The 20,867-nt window shown below is 34.3% G+C and overlaps 2 protein-coding genes across 15 annotated transcripts in view; one reads left to right on the top strand and one right to left on the bottom strand.

Moving 5' to 3' along the window:
* Window positions 1–4,300: 4,300 nt before the first annotated feature.
* RpS21 (ribosomal protein S21) lies at window positions 4,301–4,982 on the bottom strand. The gene is made up of 4 exons (XM_073965067.1): window positions 4,882–4,982; window positions 4,740–4,798; window positions 4,439–4,630; window positions 4,301–4,365 (listed from the first exon to the last, which is right to left on the bottom strand). Exons 2-4 carry the CDS (start codon window positions 4,787–4,789, stop codon window positions 4,356–4,358), a joined length of 252 nt encoding a protein of 83 aa, XP_073821168.1. The 5' UTR covers window positions 4,790–4,798; window positions 4,882–4,982; the 3' UTR covers window positions 4,301–4,355.
* A 5,569-nt stretch (window positions 4,983–10,551) lies between these two features.
* LOC141393522 (uncharacterized) overlaps window positions 10,552–20,867 on the top strand; it is a 51,031-nt gene continuing 40,715 nt past the window's right edge. For 2 of the 14 annotated variants that reach the window (XM_073966572.1, XM_073966568.1), the window contains exon 1: window positions 15,259–15,324. Coding sequence is in view for 3 of the 14 variants with exons in the window: in XM_073966559.1 (XP_073822660.1) it covers window positions 10,580–10,648; window positions 10,758–10,802 (114 nt within the window). In the remaining 11 variants the exon portion in view is untranslated. Of the gene's footprint in view, window positions 10,649–10,713; window positions 10,803–15,255; window positions 15,618–15,641; window positions 15,776–16,211; window positions 16,318–20,867 lie in introns of those variants that run through there. The other 12 variants (XM_073966563.1, XM_073966569.1, XM_073966559.1 and 9 more) reach the window with 11 other exon arrangements.

Raw genomic sequence — 20,867 nt, 5'->3', positions numbered from 1 at the left:
AAAAACCCTATGTCACCATATGTGGCGGTCGGAGAACACGATAACTCTCCAACTGTTCAACCGATTTGGTCCAACATTTGGTCTTCGTCATATTATATCCAAACTTATTTACATGGACACAACTTTAACTTTATTTAAAAAATATTAGTTTGGATCTCCTAATATTTTATCAAAATTTAGTTTAACTTCTAAAATGGCCCATATCGGTCCTCCCTAAAAGTACTTGCCCTACAAAAGTTCAACATTTGTATCTTAGTGCAGTTAATTCCTATTCCACATTGTTGTCGGCAAGTTCAAATGTCCAAAAAGGGCCAAATTCTGAGGAGACCTGAAATACATTCGATCTGTCCGGAGGTAAAAGTTTCGCTTCACATTGGCTGAGGGTATATATATATGTCGGCAAAGCCGACTGACACTTTTTACTTGTTTAATTTTAAAAAGAATTGGAAAACGTCTATTGCACACTCTAACGAATACATTAAAACAGGTTGATCTTGGTAGAAACTACTGTGGTACAGTTGCTCGCGGTCCAACTCACATTTTTCAATTTCAATTTATTTTATAACCCTCATCAAAATTCTAGCCCTGTTTTTTGTGTTTTTCGGTCTATATATACTTTTCTATATATGCTATCGTTCATAATATACCTAATAAACTAAAAAAAGTATGAGAGAACTCTACCTTGTCCTCTTCTGATAAATTCGCCGACCGAAGCCCTATGTAGGAAAATATTAAAATTTTGAAGGCAATTTTGTTGGCGTTGCCAAGATTAAATAGTGTCCATAGGAGAAAATCTTTACACCCGAAGGACGCATATGTAGAAAATGTATAAATTTTAAAGCAATTATTGGCCTTTACCTCGAGAAGTACTCATTTCGGCTTATCTTTCCTTTAGGGTGGTTTTGTTACAGGTATGTTTTGACCCTCCGAATACACGAGTATACTATATATATGGGAGAAGTCTTAAATCCACGTCCAACAACAGGCTCCTTAGAAAAAAATTAAAAGAAATGTTTATCCCATTTTCGAGATTTGCACTTGTCCATACTAGAAAGTATTAAATCCTCGGCCGTAGCTGGCCTACTTAGAGAAAAAGTTACAATTTAATTACCTATTTCTCGGGAAGTGTGGACTTTCCCCACACATATTGTATACTGGTGTGTTCAGGGGACAAGACTTACCTGTAATAACAAAATTTTGTCACGATTTGAGTTTAGTATATTTAAGTTAAGCTTAAGCCAATTTATGGTTTTTGTAGAACTTTCGACGCTTATATCTACATAAACCTAAAATACATGCTCTGGCAAAATTTCAAGCTTCTACGTTAAAAAATAACGATCCTATTCAATAACTGGCCTTTCGGAAAATGGGATAACATTGCAGATTTTGTTGTAATGGAGGATCCCAAAACCAAGTGCTTCAGCGGTTTTGGTTTCACTACTTATTCCCATTCGTACAGGATTGATAATACTCCAAATACTCTTTGATATTGATATTCTATAAAACAGGTTTTCATTTTATAAGGTTTTTTGCTTCTCCTGTAAAATTTTGAATTTGTGGGTTACGTCTTCGGGCATTAATGTTGACGATATGTACCTACCCATATGGAATATCGCAGTATTAAAATATTCGTCATTCCTTAAATCGTGCGGAGGTCCAATATCATTAATGTATTAATTTACTTTCCGTGATGATATTATATTCAAATATCTTTACCAACGTACTCTTTCGACATTTTTCAGACACTGAGAAATCTGCCTATTCCTGACCGTTTTCCTCTTTTAGAAATTGAAACGCCAAATTTAAGTAAATACATACGAATGAAATATCTATTATGGGTCAGTATAGATATATAAGCCTATAATTTTATTTAAATACCATAAAATTATTCAGTTCTAATAGGTATTTCATTTCCATAATATTCCTTTACATATTTGGAATACATTTCTAAGATATACCTTACTTTAAGAAAAAATCGTGAGTCCGTAGCTACCAATTTTGTCCAAAAGATTTTAACATAACTGAACGATAAAGAAATTATATATATATATATAGGTATATAGATTTTTTTATATTTCCCTAACTTTTTAAACAATAGATAGAACAATCGTTTCTGGATGTAGTTGCCTTGCCAGATTTTACTCTTGATATGGTTTAATTTGTATCCATACTTCCCAAGAAATAGGGAACAAAGTTTAAAACCCTCTTAAAATTTGAAATAGGAATTAAAATGATTCATTTTAAAAGTGTTGTAACTGTCAATAAAATAATGACTTCAGTTACAAAAATTAACTAAAATTTCTCGAAAACAAACAATCCAATTACAAATTTCTCACAAACGCGAAGAACGCTGTTTAAATTAAAATATGAAATAATAATTTATGTATGTATATTATTTAATGTTCTAATTTCAAAAGTAAAACCTAATCCTTCTCTGTTCATTTATAATGCGCAATAGTGAAAAGTCTTTCACAAGTGAACATTTATAATTACTTGGATTAATACTCGGACTGACGTAGCCGAGTTTTGCAACTGTCCATTGTTTATAAGACAAGAAAAGTTGGTGGCGCCCCTAAACAAAACTTGTTCACATTCCCCAAATAATATAACATTCGGCTATTTTCCGTATATTACTAATTAGTAATCTGCATTCTATTTGTTGCAATGACGCATAAAACAATGTATTTGTGGCTTAAATGTCGTTTAGGGGCACCTCTCGGATCGGGCTGAAATTTTTACAGTAGATAGCCCTTGGCATCCTGAATACAACGATACATAATTTTCCGGGGGGAAGTCCATACTTCCCGAGATATGGGTCTTGACATTTCGGAAATTTCGTACTTTCACACCTTTAGGTTGTTTAGGGGCACCTCTCGGATCGGGCTGAAATTTCTACAGTAGATAGCCCTAGGCATCCTGAATACAACGATATATAATTTTCCGGGGGGAAGTCCATACTTCCCGAGATATGGGTCTTGACATTTTACAATTCTAACGTGGGCAATATGGACATCGTTTTAAAGCTTATGGAGAGTACTTTTATGCACGCGTTTTGATCGCGTAGCCCACTTTTGACCCTGTCCATAGGAGAAAGTCTTAAATCCCCGGCCGAAGGCCGGCTACTTAAGAACACTTTCAATTTAAAAGAGAGTTTTGATCGCGTAGCCCACTTTTGACCCTGTCCATAGGAGAAAGTCTTAAATCCCCGGCCGAAGGCCGGCTACTTAAGAACACTTTCAATTTAAAAGAGAGTTTTGATCGCGTAGCCCACTTTTGACCCTGTCCATAGGAGAAAGTCTTAAATCCCCGGCCGAAGGCCGGCTACTTAAGAACACTTTCAATTTAAAAGAGAGTTTTGATCGCGTAGCCCACTTTTGGCCCTGTCCATAGGAGAAAGTCTTAAATCCCCGGCCGAAGGCCGGCTACTTAAGAACACTTTCAATTTAAAAGAGAGTTTTGATCGCGTAGCCCACTTTTGACCCTGTCCATAGGAGAAAGTCTTAAATCCCCGGCCGAAGGCCGGCTACTTAAGAACACTTTCAATTTAAAAGAGAGTTTTGATCGCGTAGCCCACTTTTGACCCTGTCCATAGGAGAAAGTCTTAAATCCCCGGCCGAAGGCCGGCTACTTAAGAACACTTTCAATTTAAAAGAGAGTTTTGATCGCGTAGCCCACTTTTGACCCTGTCCATAGGAGAAAGTCTTAAATCCCCGGCCGAAGGCCGGCTACTTAAGAACACTTTCAATTTGAAAGAGAGTTTTGATCGCGTAGCACACTTTTGACCCTGTCCATAGGAGAAAGAAAAGGCGGCATTGGAAAGTACTCTTCATGAGCTTTAAAACGAGTCCCATATTGCATAGGTTTTAAAAATAATGGTGATAAAAGTAAAAAAGTCAAGACCCATATCTCGGGAAGTATGGACTTCCCCCCGGAAAATTATATATCGTTGTATTCAGGATGCCTAGGGCTATCTACTGTAAAAATTTCAGCCCGATCCGAGAGGTGCCCCTAAACAACCTAAAGGTGTGAAAGTACGAAATTTCCGAAATGTCAAGACCCATATCTCGGGAAGTATGGACTTCCCCCCGGAAAATTATATATCGTTGGAATCAGGGTCCCAAGGGCTACCTATGGTAAAAATTTCGGACCGATCCCAGAGGTGCCCCTAAACGACACTTGTTCCGTATTTGTTTACACCTCTTAACAATCTACATATTTAGTTGAAAATAATTCAAGTCCATAATCATGTTGTCCCAAAAGGCTTTTACACACCCCTTGATAAACCACAAATAAAAACAAATTTTGTTTAAAGTTAATATAAAACGTCGGTTTTATTTACACATCATCTTTCTAATTTAGAAATTTCTGAAAAAAAGCAAAACGAAAGAGTTTTTAAAATAAAATATAAAAACTTCCTTTGCTCTTAAACACAACTTACTTGGTGATCAAACCGTCCTTCTTGGCCAAACGGACAATGCAGTCATCGGATTCACCCATACGACGGATTTCACCACAGATAGCATAGACCTTGGAACCATCAGTCATGCGTCCGGTTTCGGGATCAACATCGACAATGTTGATTTGGACAGAAGCGTGATCCTTAGCGTGGATGATTCTGTTGGAAGCCGAGCTGCAAAAGAAAATCACCACAAATGAATTACAATTAAATACAGTCCAATTTAGGATGTGCACCAAAAAGTGCCACTAAACCAAAGAAAAAAAACACGTGTTACACTTACCATTTGCGGGGCACGTACAAATCAACATTCTCACCGGCGTCGTTCTCCATTGCGCTTAACTGCAATTATGTGTTTTTGATTAATTGGTGATGTAAACATTTTTGGTGATGTATTTGTTGTATTTTTATGGAATTTAACTTACTTTTTTTAGAAATTAAAAAATTTGCGGACACTCTTTTATGGAGTTAAAAAAGAAAAGAAAATATCTAGGGTTGGTAGCACTGATGGTTGTTTTTGCAAGTAATCGTTATGCGGTTGTTTTTGGTATTCGATAACAGTAATAACAATGAAAACTATAATTACAAATCACCTTCTATTGTGATTTGAGATTAGGCAAATTTAAGCGGCCCGGCCCATACACTATCAAATTTTTGCTCTGTTCCAGAACATGCAAGAAGCTACTATTTTTTACAACGATAACATTTTTTCCTATATTTTATCGGAAAAAATAGTACAAATTAGTAGATTCTTGCAGTTCTTTTCTGATCTGTTCCAGAACGTGCAAGAAGCTACTATTTTTTACTACGATAACATTTTTTCCTTTATGTTATCGGAAAAAATATTAAAAAATAGTAGATTCTTGCAGTACTGGAACAGACCATTCATCATCATTTCATCATTTTGTATTTTTTTCATTTGTTAGTACTATACACAGTTTATACGATATATAGATAATTTTACAATAATTTTCGAAATAAAGATGTAAAGTTCTATATTGTCGTGTATTTTTGATGACTTATTCAATTTACAACAACTTGTTTTGAAAATTCATGTTCGATCAGCTGCACATATGCATCTACCTTGATTATTGTAATATGTTTGAAATTAACAAAAAAAAATATAGTATAAACACCGGGGTGTATTTCAGGATTTCGTGAAATCCAGTGGATTTTAGAGCGCAAGTGTAAACTTGGCATTACTGTGAATTGCTTGTTTACATTTTGTATGTGATTTTATTCACAACAACGAATTTTGACAACTGGTATGAAGATCAGCTGTTTTTGGCGTTACACCATATGGCTATATTACACCATATACTTTTACACATGTATGACATCAGCTGGTCTGTATATTAGAATACCCACAGTGACTACATACATGTGAAAAAGCATATGGTGTAATATAGCCATAATTGTACCACCATGGTACAATAATTCTGAGGTAGGCCACAGCTAACAGCTGATTACAATTTTTTTTTGTTATGGCTTAATCTGTCAAAACCGTGTTGATATGCAGAGTTGATATTTATTATTGATCAAAAAATTCAACTCTGTTTTGTTTTCATTTCAACATTTCGTTCTTCTTCTTCTTTGTATACTCAAACGTTATCATTCATCAAAACAATTTTGACGTTTTAAGCCATAGCGACAGGGTTATATTTTTTGGCGATTCTCATACCTGGCCTACCTATGAATTATTGTACCATGTGTACCACCATGCACTATACTAAACCTGGCAAACCATCGATATTCCCAACATTAGATATTTTCGATATAATCCCTGCAAAAGTTTGCATCCGCGGATGCAGTTGAATCACTACAAGTGTACGGTACATTTGCCGTTGTAGTACATCTTTTCCTATGCATTCACTTATGAATTTTACAAGAGGGCGCGCAGCTAGGATGCACTCCATTTCGCTTCCACAGCACACAGCTAGGATGCACTCCATTTTCGATGCAAGCTATTGCGAGATATCATAAAATAAATAAAATGCTTTTATTATTTGTGTAAAACAAGAACACAAAGAACTTTATTATACAAACACAAATTAAAAAATTTTCAATAAATTCAATCACATTTGAGCTTACTTCCTCCGTTCTCTATTTAATCCAAGCGCCTCTGATTTTCTTTCATCATCCTAAAGTTGTTTTATGTTGCCTTCCCATCACTAGATCAGCTTTGAAATTTGAAATGTATACACTCTTGTTTATCTCTTGAAGAAATGTGTAGGGATCAACCAACTGTTTTTTTCTGTAGGTATCTCTACAGCAAGTGCTTATAAAATGTATCGAAGGGAGTGCCTTTTTCATAACTCTGTTGGACTACTTCGAAGGATGTTGTGAAATCATAACTGCAATTGCACAAATTCCAAAATTTGTTGCTGGGAATGTTTTAAAATATCGATTGCGATATTATCGTTAAGTTGTCATCGCCATTAATTTGGAGATGAAAATGGCGGAAATGTCAATGACATTTTGCACAAGTACTTCACAGAAATGTAAAATAGAATAGACAATTGCTTTTATTTTATAAAAATATTAAAAAATTTATTTTATAAAAATAAAAAAAATACCAATGCAGAATGTGTTTTAGGTGGCAAAATCACGGCCAAACACGGCCAATTTTGTATAAGTCTATATGAAGTGAGTTTAATAAAAATAAAATATTTCTGACTTTTTGTGTTTGTTGGTCGCTACCCAAAATGTTTAAGCTATATTATATATTAAATAAATTACATTTTTAGTATATATTTTTTAGTTCTTCGAAATTCTCTCTTTGCCTGCAATTTAAACCGCGATAATGATATTAAAAATAATATTATCATTAGTTTATGTTCGAAGATAAGCCATATCGGTTCACCTCTTCAGGTACCTCCCCCACAAAAGTTCAAAAATGTTCGGAAAAATTGTGTGCATGATAACTCTTGAAGGGATTGACCGATTTAGCCCATACTTTACACATCCTAATATACCTACTAGATGTAGATTAGGTTCGAATATGGACAATATTTGTCCACTTCTTCAGGTACCTACCACACAAAATTTCGGATAAGTTCACTTTAAGACTTGCTTTCGAATCACTTTGTTTATTGTTGAAGGAACTTGCATTCGCTGCCTCAATTACGACGGTAAAAGTTTCTTCATTGGCAAGTCCATACTTCTTGATAAAAAAGCCCATAAGGTGTAAAACCCCACTATGGAACTATATGTAGTGGCTGAAGGGCACAATTACAAGACGAACGAAGATTTTTCTACGTTGTTCAAGTAGAAATACTCTCCGAACAAAGATAAAATAAGTCCCATCTCTAACAAATGAGAGCATTTATCGTAATAAATTAATTATGACAGACAAAATACAAAATTTAAAAACGTAGGGCTTTTTTAGAAAAACTGCAAAACATGAATGAAAAGTAAACAGTTCAACGATTAGTATACATCATGGTGCAAGAAAGAAGGTGATACAATAATATCAAGAAAAAAATTTTAATCATTCTTCATTTGCTGTCAAAACATATTTTTAATCAAAAATATATGACAAATATTTCTCTATTATAAGGAATGTTTGTTTGTTTTTCATATTTTTCACATGGTACAATAAAGTAGAGGTAGGCCAGGTATGAAAATCACTGAAAAATGCAACCCTGTAGTCATGGCTTAAAACGTCAAATGACATGGAGCAATAATAAAAGTAGTCGGTTTTAAAAAAGATATGGAATTTAAAGCTTTACTGTTTATTTTAAAAGTACCAAATAGAGTAAAAAATAATAATCACTTCAGTTATGCTCCAGAATATTATTGCTAGATAACTGTTCCAAAAAATAGGAAAAGTTGTACCCAAAACTTAAGACAGCGAAAACAAAAATGCTATTCTCTTATCTTCTACTTGAAAATTTTGGCTCATCTAACATCGTGATTGCTGGCATCGGATTTGCCGATACGGTGACATTTCAGCTAGAAATGTTACAATATGCCTGTTCGATAACTTTGCAAGTAAACAGATTTTGCAAGTTCTTGCAACTACTTGCAAGACTTCTCAATTCTCTTTTACTGAACAAGTTTGTTATCGAACAGCATTTTGTAAAAGTTTGTGCAAATTTGTACAAACTTTTGAGTTATCGTACAGACCTAATATTTTTCTGTTCCCGTAATTTAGAACAAATTTCAATAAATGTCAATACTTGACAAATCGTTCATTCGCAAGTATTACTGCATATACAAAAAAATCAACAATTTTATTTAGACACGCGAATAAAATTTCTTGTCCTTATTTCAATTTTAAGATACAGTGTTAGGCCAGTTTTTTGTTGGAACAATTCACCGATGCATCTACCTTTATAATTGCATAATGTCAACAACAGTAAAAATGTCAACCCTGCTTTTGACAGAATAGGCCATAACAAGAAAAAATTGTAATCAGCTGTTAACTGTGGCCTACAAATCATGGCCCAATTATAGGTCCTCCAGCAAGCGAATTCAAAGAAAAACAAAGATTTTAAATGTCAAAATTCATAAACAGAGGCGAAAAAATTTTGAGGCGAATTTCTTTTCTGTCAATTCAGGTAGATACATACAAAACATTTTCCGAGAAAAAGTTGTTACCTTAGTTATTTTTGTTTGACGAAACAGAAAATACCAGAAAATACCATTGTAAATTAAATTCTCATACAAACACAACAAATGTTGACATTTTACGTGTACAACAGTAAGTTTATATGTTTTCTTTTTTCGAGATACATCTACCTGTTTCTATAGAGTTCGACATTTCAATACCTCACAGCATGGTACAAATACACAGGTAGCCGCATCGGCAATTGTTGGTAACATAAGATGTCAAAATTTGACATCAATTCAATGCAATTGACACATTATGTTACCATCAGCTGGCTTGATAATGCTACCTGTATTATTGTACCATTCCTCACAGCGAATTCAAATGACAAATATGAATTTTGACAGCTCAAATCGAAATCATCTGATTTTGCCGGAGGACCTATAATTGGGCCATGCCTACAAATGAAGACTAGCCTGAATTCGCTTTTTGGATCACCTTATTAAATTCGCCTTGGTATTAATTAAAGCATAGCAAATTTTCTAATCTCTTTCATTGCAGTTACATTTTTTGCCCATTGTTTCAAATTCGCGTACAAATCTAGAAACGAAAGTCAAATACCTGCCTGAAAGTCTGTATACACAAACATTGGCTGACTTCATAAATGCAGTATGATGCGTCAAATGACATCGTCGCGACTTCATAAATGCAACATGTCTTTTTATTGACACCGTCGCGACTTCATAAATGTCACGCGACACATCACACTGCGCAGCAATTGCCGAATTTTTGCAGTGTTTCCAGGTGGACTGCACACCAATTGACATTTCTTTAGTACTGTTATGCCAACTGACATTTGCAAAGAAAACAGGAAAAATACATAAGAAACTATTAGAAATGGCGGATTTGTGGTAATTATTCAATATAATAAATTTATTTTCAAAAAACGGAACTTTACAAAAAGTAAAGCAATGTGTGCGTTCATGAATGCAACAAAATGACACGTCTCTTTTTTGACAATGCCAGTGTTGCCACATATTTACTTTATCTTTTTATGATATTGTCATTTTTTGCAATGTAAATACTGCATTTATAAAGTCAGCCATTGTTTTGACATGTCTCTCATTAATTTTGAAAATGGAAACATATAAAAATGTACAGAAAATACAAACATCTTCAGAATTAATGGAAAATATGAATGAAAAGTGTGTAATTAAATGAAAAATATATGTATATCCGCAGGAAAGGTTAGTGTTTTTCCTGCTCATTTAATATGTGTTACACGTGTTATGTGTTCAAATGCTCATGAAAACGAAGAAAAATAAATTACGTTTTTCTTAATTACGAATGGTGGTGGATGGAAACGGGTTAATTCGTGTACGTTTTTCGAGAGGCGAACAACGTACTTCAAACACTCGCGTGAACATGACATAACGGAAAATGATTTACAGACTATGATGTGGGAACTTCCCTAAACATGTGGCTGTGTTCAGTAATCAGAATTTGGGCTGTCATTCTGCCGTGATTAGCTCCCGTCATAAAAAATATTGTGTCTAAAAGTATGCAATGTAATGTGTCATTTGTTATATTTCATAGAGAAAAAGATTGTGCCTAAAAGTATGCAACGTTATGGAGATAAGGTGAATATTTGATGTTATAATTTCTATAAGTGCAATTAAATTATTAAATTAATTCGCAAAAGAAGAAATATTTAATATTTTCCAAAATAATTTATTGATTTTATGAAAGGACAAGTGTTTCATAGTGAAAGATATGCAACGTTATGGAGATAAGGTGAATATAAAACAGTTTATGATTTCTATATGTGAAATTTATCTTTATTAATAATAATAATATATATATATATATATATATATATATATGCAAAAGACGATGATGTGTACATCCCAAAGAAACTCCACATCAATAATGGAAATATTTTCAAAAACAAATCCTTTCATTTATTGATTTTGTTACGTAGTTATGAAAGTTATTTGCTTGGAGTCGTAAAACTTTAATCAAAGTTGAACGTCCATACATATGTTTGAGTTCATTCATACATACATATATCATTATCATGTGAGAATAGTTGAATATATATGTACACAGAAACAGAAAAGCAAGTGTGCAACTAAGTATTTTTTCCTTCCCAAACGCCGTTTTTAGTGCTGTACTTCCGCAATCAAGTTTTATGTGTGTCTGGTCATGTCTGCTTTTAAGGTTTACAATGTTTTATACATAAGTATCTATGTGTGTTTTTTTTCCATTCAGCTTGTGAACATTATTCACTTCTATTTATACATGAATAAACTACCCACGATGCATACTATGTTTATACAAATCAGCCAACCAACCGACCGTTGTATGGGGGTGGATGTTCCGTTGATTTGTTGGCTCGTGTACAATACATTGAACTGTAGTCATAGTCCTTTAAATTTCCGTTTTGTCTTTATACAATTTCATACATCCTGCAGTCACATCAAGACACACACACACAACGTCTATTCTTGTGTTTTGTTGCCTTTTGAGTTTCTTAAAAACTGTTGCATGTCTTCATACTTAAATTGTGGTTTATGTTAGGTTAGGCTGAAAACAAGGTGGAAGAGATTTTGTGGAATTTGATTGGATGTATACCAATCACTCAATTTTGTTGTTAGTCTATGCAAAACAGAACTATTTTAAATCTTAAGTCGAGAACAACAAACGTTTCTGCCGTTTACACAGTTGAAATAATACAAAACTTCGAATCCTACAAAATTCGATCTAATATGTATATACAGTGACTGTCACTGAAAATGATGCAACATGAAATAAAAAATGTAATCGTTGATAACATCGGAATGAGTAGAGTTTTTTTAACAATTCAAAATACTATTTTGTAGGCTGAAAAGTTGCCTTTAAGATGGCGTAGAAAAATATTTAATTTACAGTACCTTTATACTAAAATTTTGCGGAAAAAAAATGAGAATTTTTAAATTGAACATTGAAAATGAGGCACCACAATAATCGATTAATAATTTCGAAATTGTTGGCCTTTTTTGCCATTAAAAATCAGAATGCCTCAATACGTATATTCTTCCTCATGATGGAATCTCTCAAATATAACGCTTGTCACTTAATTTTGCCACAATTTTTAATTTAAATGCAAGCGTTTTATTTGAGAGATTCCATCATGAGGAAGAAAATACTTATTGAGGCTAAGCGACAAATTATTTTCAAGTTTTAAACGCATTTTTAAATAAAACACTAAAACTTTATTTTTCATTTATTTTTAAATTTTTAGTTAATAAATTTTTTGACCACTGAGAAGTCCATAACCAAATTACAGTCAATTTAGGCCGAAAATGTAGATAAAAACTTTAAATTGCCTAAAATCGAGTAGTACCGTTATATGGGGGCTACACCGAAATGTCCACAAGTTTTGATGGGGGAGTTTTTGTACAATTGGTAGCTCCAAATTCCAAGTTACAGCCAATTCGAACAAAAATGAAGACAAAATCCTCAAAACACCTGAAATAGGGTGGTACCGCTATATAGGGGCTATAGGAAAATGGACCCATATTGGTTATGGTTTCATATTGATGTATTGTCATCCAAATCTGAGAAGGGTGTAAAGTTTCAGTTCGATTGGTCAACGGCAACTGTGTTAAAAATGAGTTACTATATTTCAACAAAATAGAGTGGTACCGCTATATGGGGTATATAGGAAAAATGGGCCCATATTGGTTTTGGTTTCATTTTCGTGTATTGTCATCCAAATCTGTTAAGTGTGGAAAGTTACAGTTTGATTGGTCAACAGCAACTGTATTAAAAATTAGTTTCTAGATTTGAACTAAACGGACACCAAAAAAATAAAACACTGAAAAATATATGGGAACTATGTCCAAATCTAAACCGATTTCGATATAATTTGGCACATTTATTTCTAGACCGAATTCAGTCACACGTTTCAAATTTCATTGAAATCGGACATGTATAGCGTGTTTCGTGCAGCAAATAACGTTCCTCCTATGGCTAAAAAATGATATTCCCCAATTTTCAGCTGAATCGGACAATAAATCCGACCTGTACGTTGCGAACGGACGGACATGCATAAATCGACTCAGAAAGTGATAATATGTGTATACCTAGAAGGAACTATGGGTCTATCTCGTTTTCTTTTGTACGTATAGGTGGCATTTATTGCCCGGTTCCGCCAAAAATTGCGGAATGCCAGTTTTTAACATAGGAAGAACGCTATTGCTTTTTGTAAAAATCAGTTCAGACTTGGATATAGCACCCATATATATTTTCGCCCGACTTTAGGTATTTGGTGCACCTACCACGTTATGTGTATCCAATTTTGACTTTGATCCTTTCCTTTCCTTATTTCTACAGTGCGTATGATTGTTATTACAATCTTTCTAATTAATTAATAACAATCATACGCAATGTGATTTCAGAATACCATATAGAAAATCTCGATTGTATTAGGGATAGGTAAGTCGACTTTCGATTAATCGAATTTTTACAGTCAAAAGCCTAAAAATCGTAGTCGACTTTGTCTGGAGGCAAAATCGCATAATCGGTTATCTTGTGATCGATTTTCGAGCTTGCCCATAGATTGTTTTAAGCTGGGTACACATTGTCAGTTCTGAATGACAGCTTTGTTGTTGCTTGCTAGTGTGGCCGTTCATTTTTATCATTCATCATGCAACCGCAAAATGTTTTGTGGTTGCTGGATGGTTGGGCAGTTATCGATACTTGAGAAATATCGACATTCAAAACTGACAATATGTACTGCTCTTTACAGTAGGTCTGTACGATAACCCAAAAGTTTGTACAAATTTGCACAAACTTTTACAAAATGCTGTTCGATAACAAACTTGTAAAGTAAAAGAGAGCGAATTTTGAGACAATTGTGAGAGAATTTTGTAGAGTTTTGTTTACAAGTTTTTGCAAGGAAAATGTTTCTTGTAAGAATTTGCAAGTTTGATCAGCAGGTTTAAATTCGAATGCTTTGTGGCGGACTTCTTGGCAAAAATATAAACAAACGTTTGGTTTTTAAAATAAATAGAAATAAAAAAGGGAAAAAATATTACATAAATTATGAAAAACGATAATGTAAGTAAAACAACTTATTTTGTAGTTTGTGGTGACTATTTTTTATTTTATTATTTATTTATTTAATCATTTCCGCCAACTTCTTCTTGTTTATCAAATCAGCTGACTTCCTGCAAGTGTTGGCAAATTGCTGTTCGATAACAATCTGCAAATTTTTAGCTTCGAGAGAGTAAAATTAGTGGAGAGAGGTTACTGAGAACTTGCTGAGTCCTTGCAAGTACTTTTCACTTGCGGAGTTATCGTACAGACCCAGTTTCAAAAGAAAACTCGAATGTCCACGAATAGTCGATTATAATCGATTTTCTGCGGTTGAAAGGTTCGACACTACATACATACATATTTGAATTAAAGCGGGGTACACATGATCAGTTTTGACTGTCGATTTTTCGGAAATATCGATAAGTGTCAAACAGTCCAGCAACCACAAAATATTTTATGGTTGCCTGTAGTGGGATTCTGTAACTCATTTTTGCTGTTATCGATAATTGTCGGTAAAATTAAAATGCTTATAATTTCGATAATTAACGAAATTTTTCGGTAAGTTAACAATGAATAAAAAGTAGTCGTTGGCCTCTACCGACACAAACAGTGATTACAACTTTTCTTTATGTTTTTAGTTATAATTTTGCGATTTAATTTTACCGATTTTTGTCGGTAACAGCAAAAATGAGATACAGAATCCCACTACTGATGACTGACAAAAATGAACGGTCACACTGGTAAGCAACCGATTGTTTGAGCAAAACTGACAGTCAAAACTGATCGTGTGTACCCCGCTTAATGTATTCCGTGCATACTGACTTGTTCAGTTTTCACACTAATAGCCGGTCTATGGCCTTGCAAATTTTCCAACAACTACATTAAAACTGTATTCTAATAGATTCGTTTTTAGTGGACTTCAATCCGACGTTTTCATTTAATTTTTGTCATATTGATAAAACATGTTATTTTTTTGTCAATTCTAACTAAATCCATGGTACAATAGTGACTTCACTATTGCTTGAAACCCCCCATACGAGCGTTTGTATATTTTCTCTACAGGGTAATCGTGCAAACGGCAACAACACATACAAGAGAAATAACAGAAGCGAGTCGTCCCAAGTCTCACAGCACAGTTTGTTCACAGAGAATACTGTTACGTTATGTTAGTTGCATTTTAGAGGCGAGCACTTCACAACGTTTCTCGTCTTCGATGTAAAAAGTGTTTCGGCCGGTAAAAAGTGTTCGTTTGTCAACTTATCTACCGAAAGACAAACAATGTGCTTTAAATTCAAAATATAAACAAAAGTAAAGAATTATTTTTGTTGCTGTTTTTAGTTGATTTTTAAATGCTTTAATAATATGCAAATATTTGAAAGAAATGTTTAACGAATTAAGTGGGAAATCTTCTCAATGAATTTGCATAAAATTGAGATTTATATTCAAAAACTTAATGTAAATGTAAAAGCAAAAAAAGTTGTTTAAAAAGTCGAATGAAGCCAAAAATTAAACAATAAATTATAAAAGGTTTAAATAAAAATATTATTTCAGTTTTTTAAGAAGTGATCTCATGTCCGCCGATAAAAGTCGTTTATTTTAAAAAGTTTTGAAATTGTGTTTTACCGGTTTTTATCAAAATGTAATGTTCTAACATTTTTCTGTTACGTCAAACATGGTTACAATATGTAATTGGTGTTGTTGTTTTTGTTTTTCAAATATAATAGTGCAATTTACAATTTCCGTAGACGAAGAAAAATGCAACAACAGTCGTGATGTGGTTAAATGCTTAAATTAAAACAACAATGACCCGCTTTGTAGCAAAAGAGAAGCAACAAATGCACCAACATATTGTTGCTAATGAATATGCAGTGTTTTGTTGTTGTTTTTTTATTGTAAATATTTTAGAAATTTGCTGAACCACCAAAGTGTCAATGTGCAACAAAGAAATCACAGGCAACCAATGATAGAACTTCATAATGATGATGTCTCTAATTACACATTGACATAAAAGAAACATACAAATGATGGGATATTACTAATAGACATTAGAGAGAGAGTTTTATTACATCCTCCAAAAAATGAGGTTATGACTAATAAATATATACATGTCTTCCAGCAACGTAAAGGATTCTGAGCGACTGCAAGGGAAAAATGATCTGTAAACCTCCTTAGAAAGGCGCTTAGTGTGTGTGACAAGTGGAAAAAAATATAAAACAAAATTATAATGGTGGGAAAATTGGTTAAGTTGATCTTTGTGTACACATCTTCTTCCATTTTTCTTGGTGAACGATGATCTAAAATATCCTTTAATGTGTAAGAACATATATTATCGTAATACAAAATTATGCTTCTTCTCTTTTTTGGAATTGTTAATCATCCAATGGTGGTTAGGATGACAAAGGAGCATTTGGACACAACGGAACTGTCCGGCCGAGCATACTTAGAATAATCATAGATAGTCCATAGAACTGAGATCTCCTGTATAACTTGACTTGACAAAAATACAGTTTACTTTTCTGAAAAATTCGTACGTGTGAATGCGATAGATTTTAGGTTATTGTTATATTTTTTTTAAAAAATAATCGGCCATAGATTTTTTTCCAGCTCTAGTTGCCAAAAAATCGACAGTCAAAACTGATGGTGTGTAGGCCGTTTTAGGTTAACTAGGGTAAATGCTCTTTGCTACGATTAAAATGTGCCCATCAAAATAATTGTTTTAGACCCCAGGTATGTTTGGACGAAATCCGTTTCAGACAATTTGGAGTCGATTTAACCATGTCCGTCTGGCTGGTTGGAGCGCACGATAACTCATGAACGGATCAACCGATTTTGTCTTCGTAATATTTTGTCCAAACTTTGAAGATGGGCCATATCGGTACATTCCTTCCGGTACCTTCCCCACACAAAATATTTTTTTGCTAAAATGGGGCGCACAATAACTCTTGAACGGATCAACCGATTTGGTCCAAAAAAATCGGTCCACTGCTTCGTGTACCTCCCACACAATAGTACAGCATAAGAACATGTCTCGGATCTTTTAAATTTTTTTCGTATCAACTTGTTGTATTCGCTGCCCCCATTACAACGACACAAGTTTTTTCAAGGGACAAGTCCATACCATGCGACAATGGCCCAAAAGCTGTAAAAACGCCTACGGCCACCATGTGTAGTGGCTAGTGTTCACGACAACTTTCGAACTGGGTTCTGCGTTGGTCCAAACTTTGCATATTGCAATATTTCTGGAAATCTTAGATAAAGTTCATTGACATTGGTTTCTTCTTCGCAATCCAATTAAATTTCTGCCTCAGCCTCTAGGCTAACGAAATAATGGTTTTAGACCCACAAAATATGTTTGGACGAAATCAGTTTCAGAAGTCTGTAAGTCTGGCTAGTTGAATCCAAATGTTGCACGGTGCGCCTTAACTAATTTTAAATGGAAGGTGCTTACACCTGGGAAGTTTTTGCAGATTCTGAAAGTAAAATGCTCATAGATGAGAAATATCAAGAAAGAAAAAAATCGCCGGAGGGATTTTCAAATAAATCGCGATTTAAGTTCACATTTTTAGGGGTTCTTTAGGTTTTCACGATTTTGCTTGGAAACCGCGAGTCCTTACGAAATGGGCCTAAAGAAAATGTTGTAGCTGTCAAAATTTTCAAGTTAGAAGTTTAAATTGAGACAATGTACTGACTGTATCGCCTCCTTATAAAACAATGTCATTACTGCAATTTCCCAAATTAAACTTATATATTGTTGTTGGCGTTTTTTATTGTTGGACTGCAGAATTTTACATCTTTGTGTTTATTTCAGCTTGAGTCCATATTTTGTTGTAATTCAATTGTTTGAATAACAACAAAATATTTTAAAGTGGATATGAAATTGATTAGTTGCGGGCGAAGGGTAGGGAATACTATAGTTTCAGTTGTCACCAAACAACTTCATCAGTTCCCTTTTTCGCCGACTCTGTATCGATAAACAGGTCAATAAAGCCATCTAGCAAATTGAATAAAATGAGAAATTTGCTGTATGGCCCTAAAGCTGTTTACCCTACAATTTGAGTCGAACTAAAGAATTTCATATCCACCACTGTTTTTATGTCGTCTTTGCTTCGCAAAGAATACGAACATATGAATGTTGCTTCAATAAGCGGGGGTAAAAACATATTGACCTGTTTATCGATACAGAGTCGGCGAAAAAGGGAACTGATGAAGTTGTTTGGTGACAACTGAAACTATAGTATTCCCTACCCTTCGCCCGCAACTAATCAATTTCATATCCACTTTAAAATATTTTGTTGTTATTCAAACAATTGAATTACAACAAAATATGGACTCAAGCTGAAATAAACACAAAGATGTAAACTTATATATTTTGAAAATGGTACAACCTAGGAAAAAATATATCATCCAATCTTGTAGAGAATATGACTTGCTGTTTCCAAGCAAAATCTTGAAGACTTAAGATAAAAACCTAAAGATTTGAACTGAACCTCTATGTCTCAAAAATGGTAAAACCTACGAAAAAAAACCTAAAGGACACTCTTGTAGACAATTTTCACAGCTACAACATTTTCTTTAGACTCATGTCGATACGACTTGCGGTTTCCAAGCAAAATCGTAAAAACCTAAAAAAACCCTAAAATTGTGAATTTTGATCGCGATCGATTTATTTAAAAATCCCTCCGGCGATTTTTTCTGTTTTTTTATTTTTCTTATCTATGAACATTGCTGTTTCAGAATCCGCGAAATTTTTCCATGTGTAAGCGGTTTTCATCAAAAGTTAGTTAAGGCGTGTAGGGACATAATACATATTTTTGTACTTTTTAAAAATATGTATTATGTCCCTACAGGCGCACTGTAGTGCGATTCTCTAACTCATTTTTGAGTTACCGACAAAAATCGGTAAAATTGAAATGCTTCAAATTTCTCTAATTAACGATGTTTTTCGGTAAGTTAACGACGAATAAAAAGTTGTCGCAAAGTTCTACCGAAAGTAACAGTGTTGTCAACTTTTATTTAAACTTTTCATTCATAATTTTGCGTTTTAATTTTACCGACATTTGTCGTTAACTCAAAAAATGAGTTAGAGAATCGCACTACTGAGCATGGTATTGTTTTATAAGCAGGCGATACAGTCAGTGCATTGTCTCAATTTGAACTTCTATATCTCAAAAACGGTGAAACCTACGATAATATCATAAAGGTCAATCTTGTGGAGAATTTTTACAGCTACAACAATTTCTTTAGGCTGATTTACATAGGGCTCGCGGTTTCCAGGCAAAATCGTGAAAACCTGAAGATCCCCTAAAAATGTGAACTTAAATCGCGATTTATTTGAAAATCCCTCCGGCGATTTTTTTCTTTCTTGATATTTCTCATCTATGAGCATTGTTCTTTCAGAATCTGCAAAAACTTCCCAGGTGTAAGCACCTTCCATTTAAATTTGGTTAAGGCACCCCGTGGTTGTACATCCTAATGCGAGGGGAACTAGAATAGTTCCTGGCCTGACGTTAAAAACGCGAATATTTACCATCAAAAATAGATTTGTTGTTTTCTTAAGTAGTCTCCAGCATGATCTACACGTTTTCATGCCCTCAAACCATTGTTGAGGCACTTTTTCCACCCCGATTGAGACACCTCCAAAACATGGTTTTTGAACGCTTCAACAGCATTTTCTGGCGACGAAAATCGTTGACCACCCCTTTTTTCTTGATGTGCGGGAATGAAATTAAGTCACTGGGTTCCAAGTCAGGGAGGTACCAGACCAAACGTTTAAGTCGTCTATCATCGCACTGTAAACAACACATGATGGTATGTCAAAATGTCCTGAGTACGTTTAGGCTAAAGACTGTCAAACTTTCTAAAAAAATGTCAAATGGAACTTTTGTAGTTCCCCTCGTATTTTTACCAAATTTAGTTTAAGGTCTAAGATTGGCCACATCGGTCCACAAAATATTAAAAATGTTCACTAAAATGATGCGCAAGATAACCCTGTGGAGGAGGGAGTACCTATTTGGTTCAAACTTTGCACATCGACATATTTTTTAAAAAATACATCAGGATGGAATATGGATTATATCGGTCCACTCCTACCTGTACCTCCCACACAAAATATCCTATTACTACGGTACAGTTTTTTCGGGGGCAAGTCCACACTTGCTGAGATAATGGGCCAAAAGCTCTAAAAATTCGGAATGAGTATCCGATTTTATTTTTATTAATTTTCTCGTTTAGAGTTGAGCTTAATGACCGAAGATTTTTGTAAGTAAAAAGGGAAAGCCGACGATTAGAACCCACACAACCACCAATTTATGTGACTAGTTTCGCTGTTTGTTTTGCAGTTCATCAGACATATCGGCTGTGGGAGTGGCTTCTCTGTCATCGAACTTTCTTCTTTCAAATCCAACGTGTTTTTTACAGTGACGAATATTTATTTGTTCGTTTAACCTGTATGGTTTCCATGACAAACGCCTTTTTACCGTAGCCTTTGGAACTAATGAGTTTGACTCTGAACGCTTAAAGGCCGCGACAAAATTTTTTATATGTTTTCGAGGACGTGGGTTCAAATTCCAGCCCGGCTGAGCCGGTTTTTTTATTTTTGAAATTTTGCCTGTCATCCGATTTGACCAAGACTTTTCACATCGTAAAATTTCTTCAAAACGTACGTCAACCTTGTTGAGGATCCAAGTCGGAAGATACTCCTGATAATCCTGTTTTCAGCGATATTATATTTTGGGGCAACGCAATGCTTCCGGATATTTCCTAGTCCAATAGCTCTAA

This window comes from Musca autumnalis, unplaced genomic scaffold (genome assembly GCF_047663935.1).
Source record: "Musca autumnalis isolate F117 unplaced genomic scaffold, ASM4766393v1 scaffold_2, whole genome shotgun sequence".
In the NCBI taxonomy this organism is placed as follows: domain Eukaryota; kingdom Metazoa; phylum Arthropoda; class Insecta; order Diptera; family Muscidae; genus Musca; species Musca autumnalis.
Note: the sequence above shows the minus strand (reverse complement) of the source record. Positions and strands in the feature narration are given on the sequence as shown.

Bases quoted from the DNA above. Each gene is read 5' to 3' on its own strand.
- RpS21 (XM_073965067.1), bottom strand. From the start codon at position 4,789: ATGGAGAACGACGCCGGTGAGAATGTTGATTTGTACGTGCCCCGCAAA. The intron at 4,631-4,739 runs GTAAGTGTAACA...TTTCTTTTGCAG, and splicing joins TTGTACGTGCCCCGCAAATG to CTCGGCTTCCAACAGAATCA.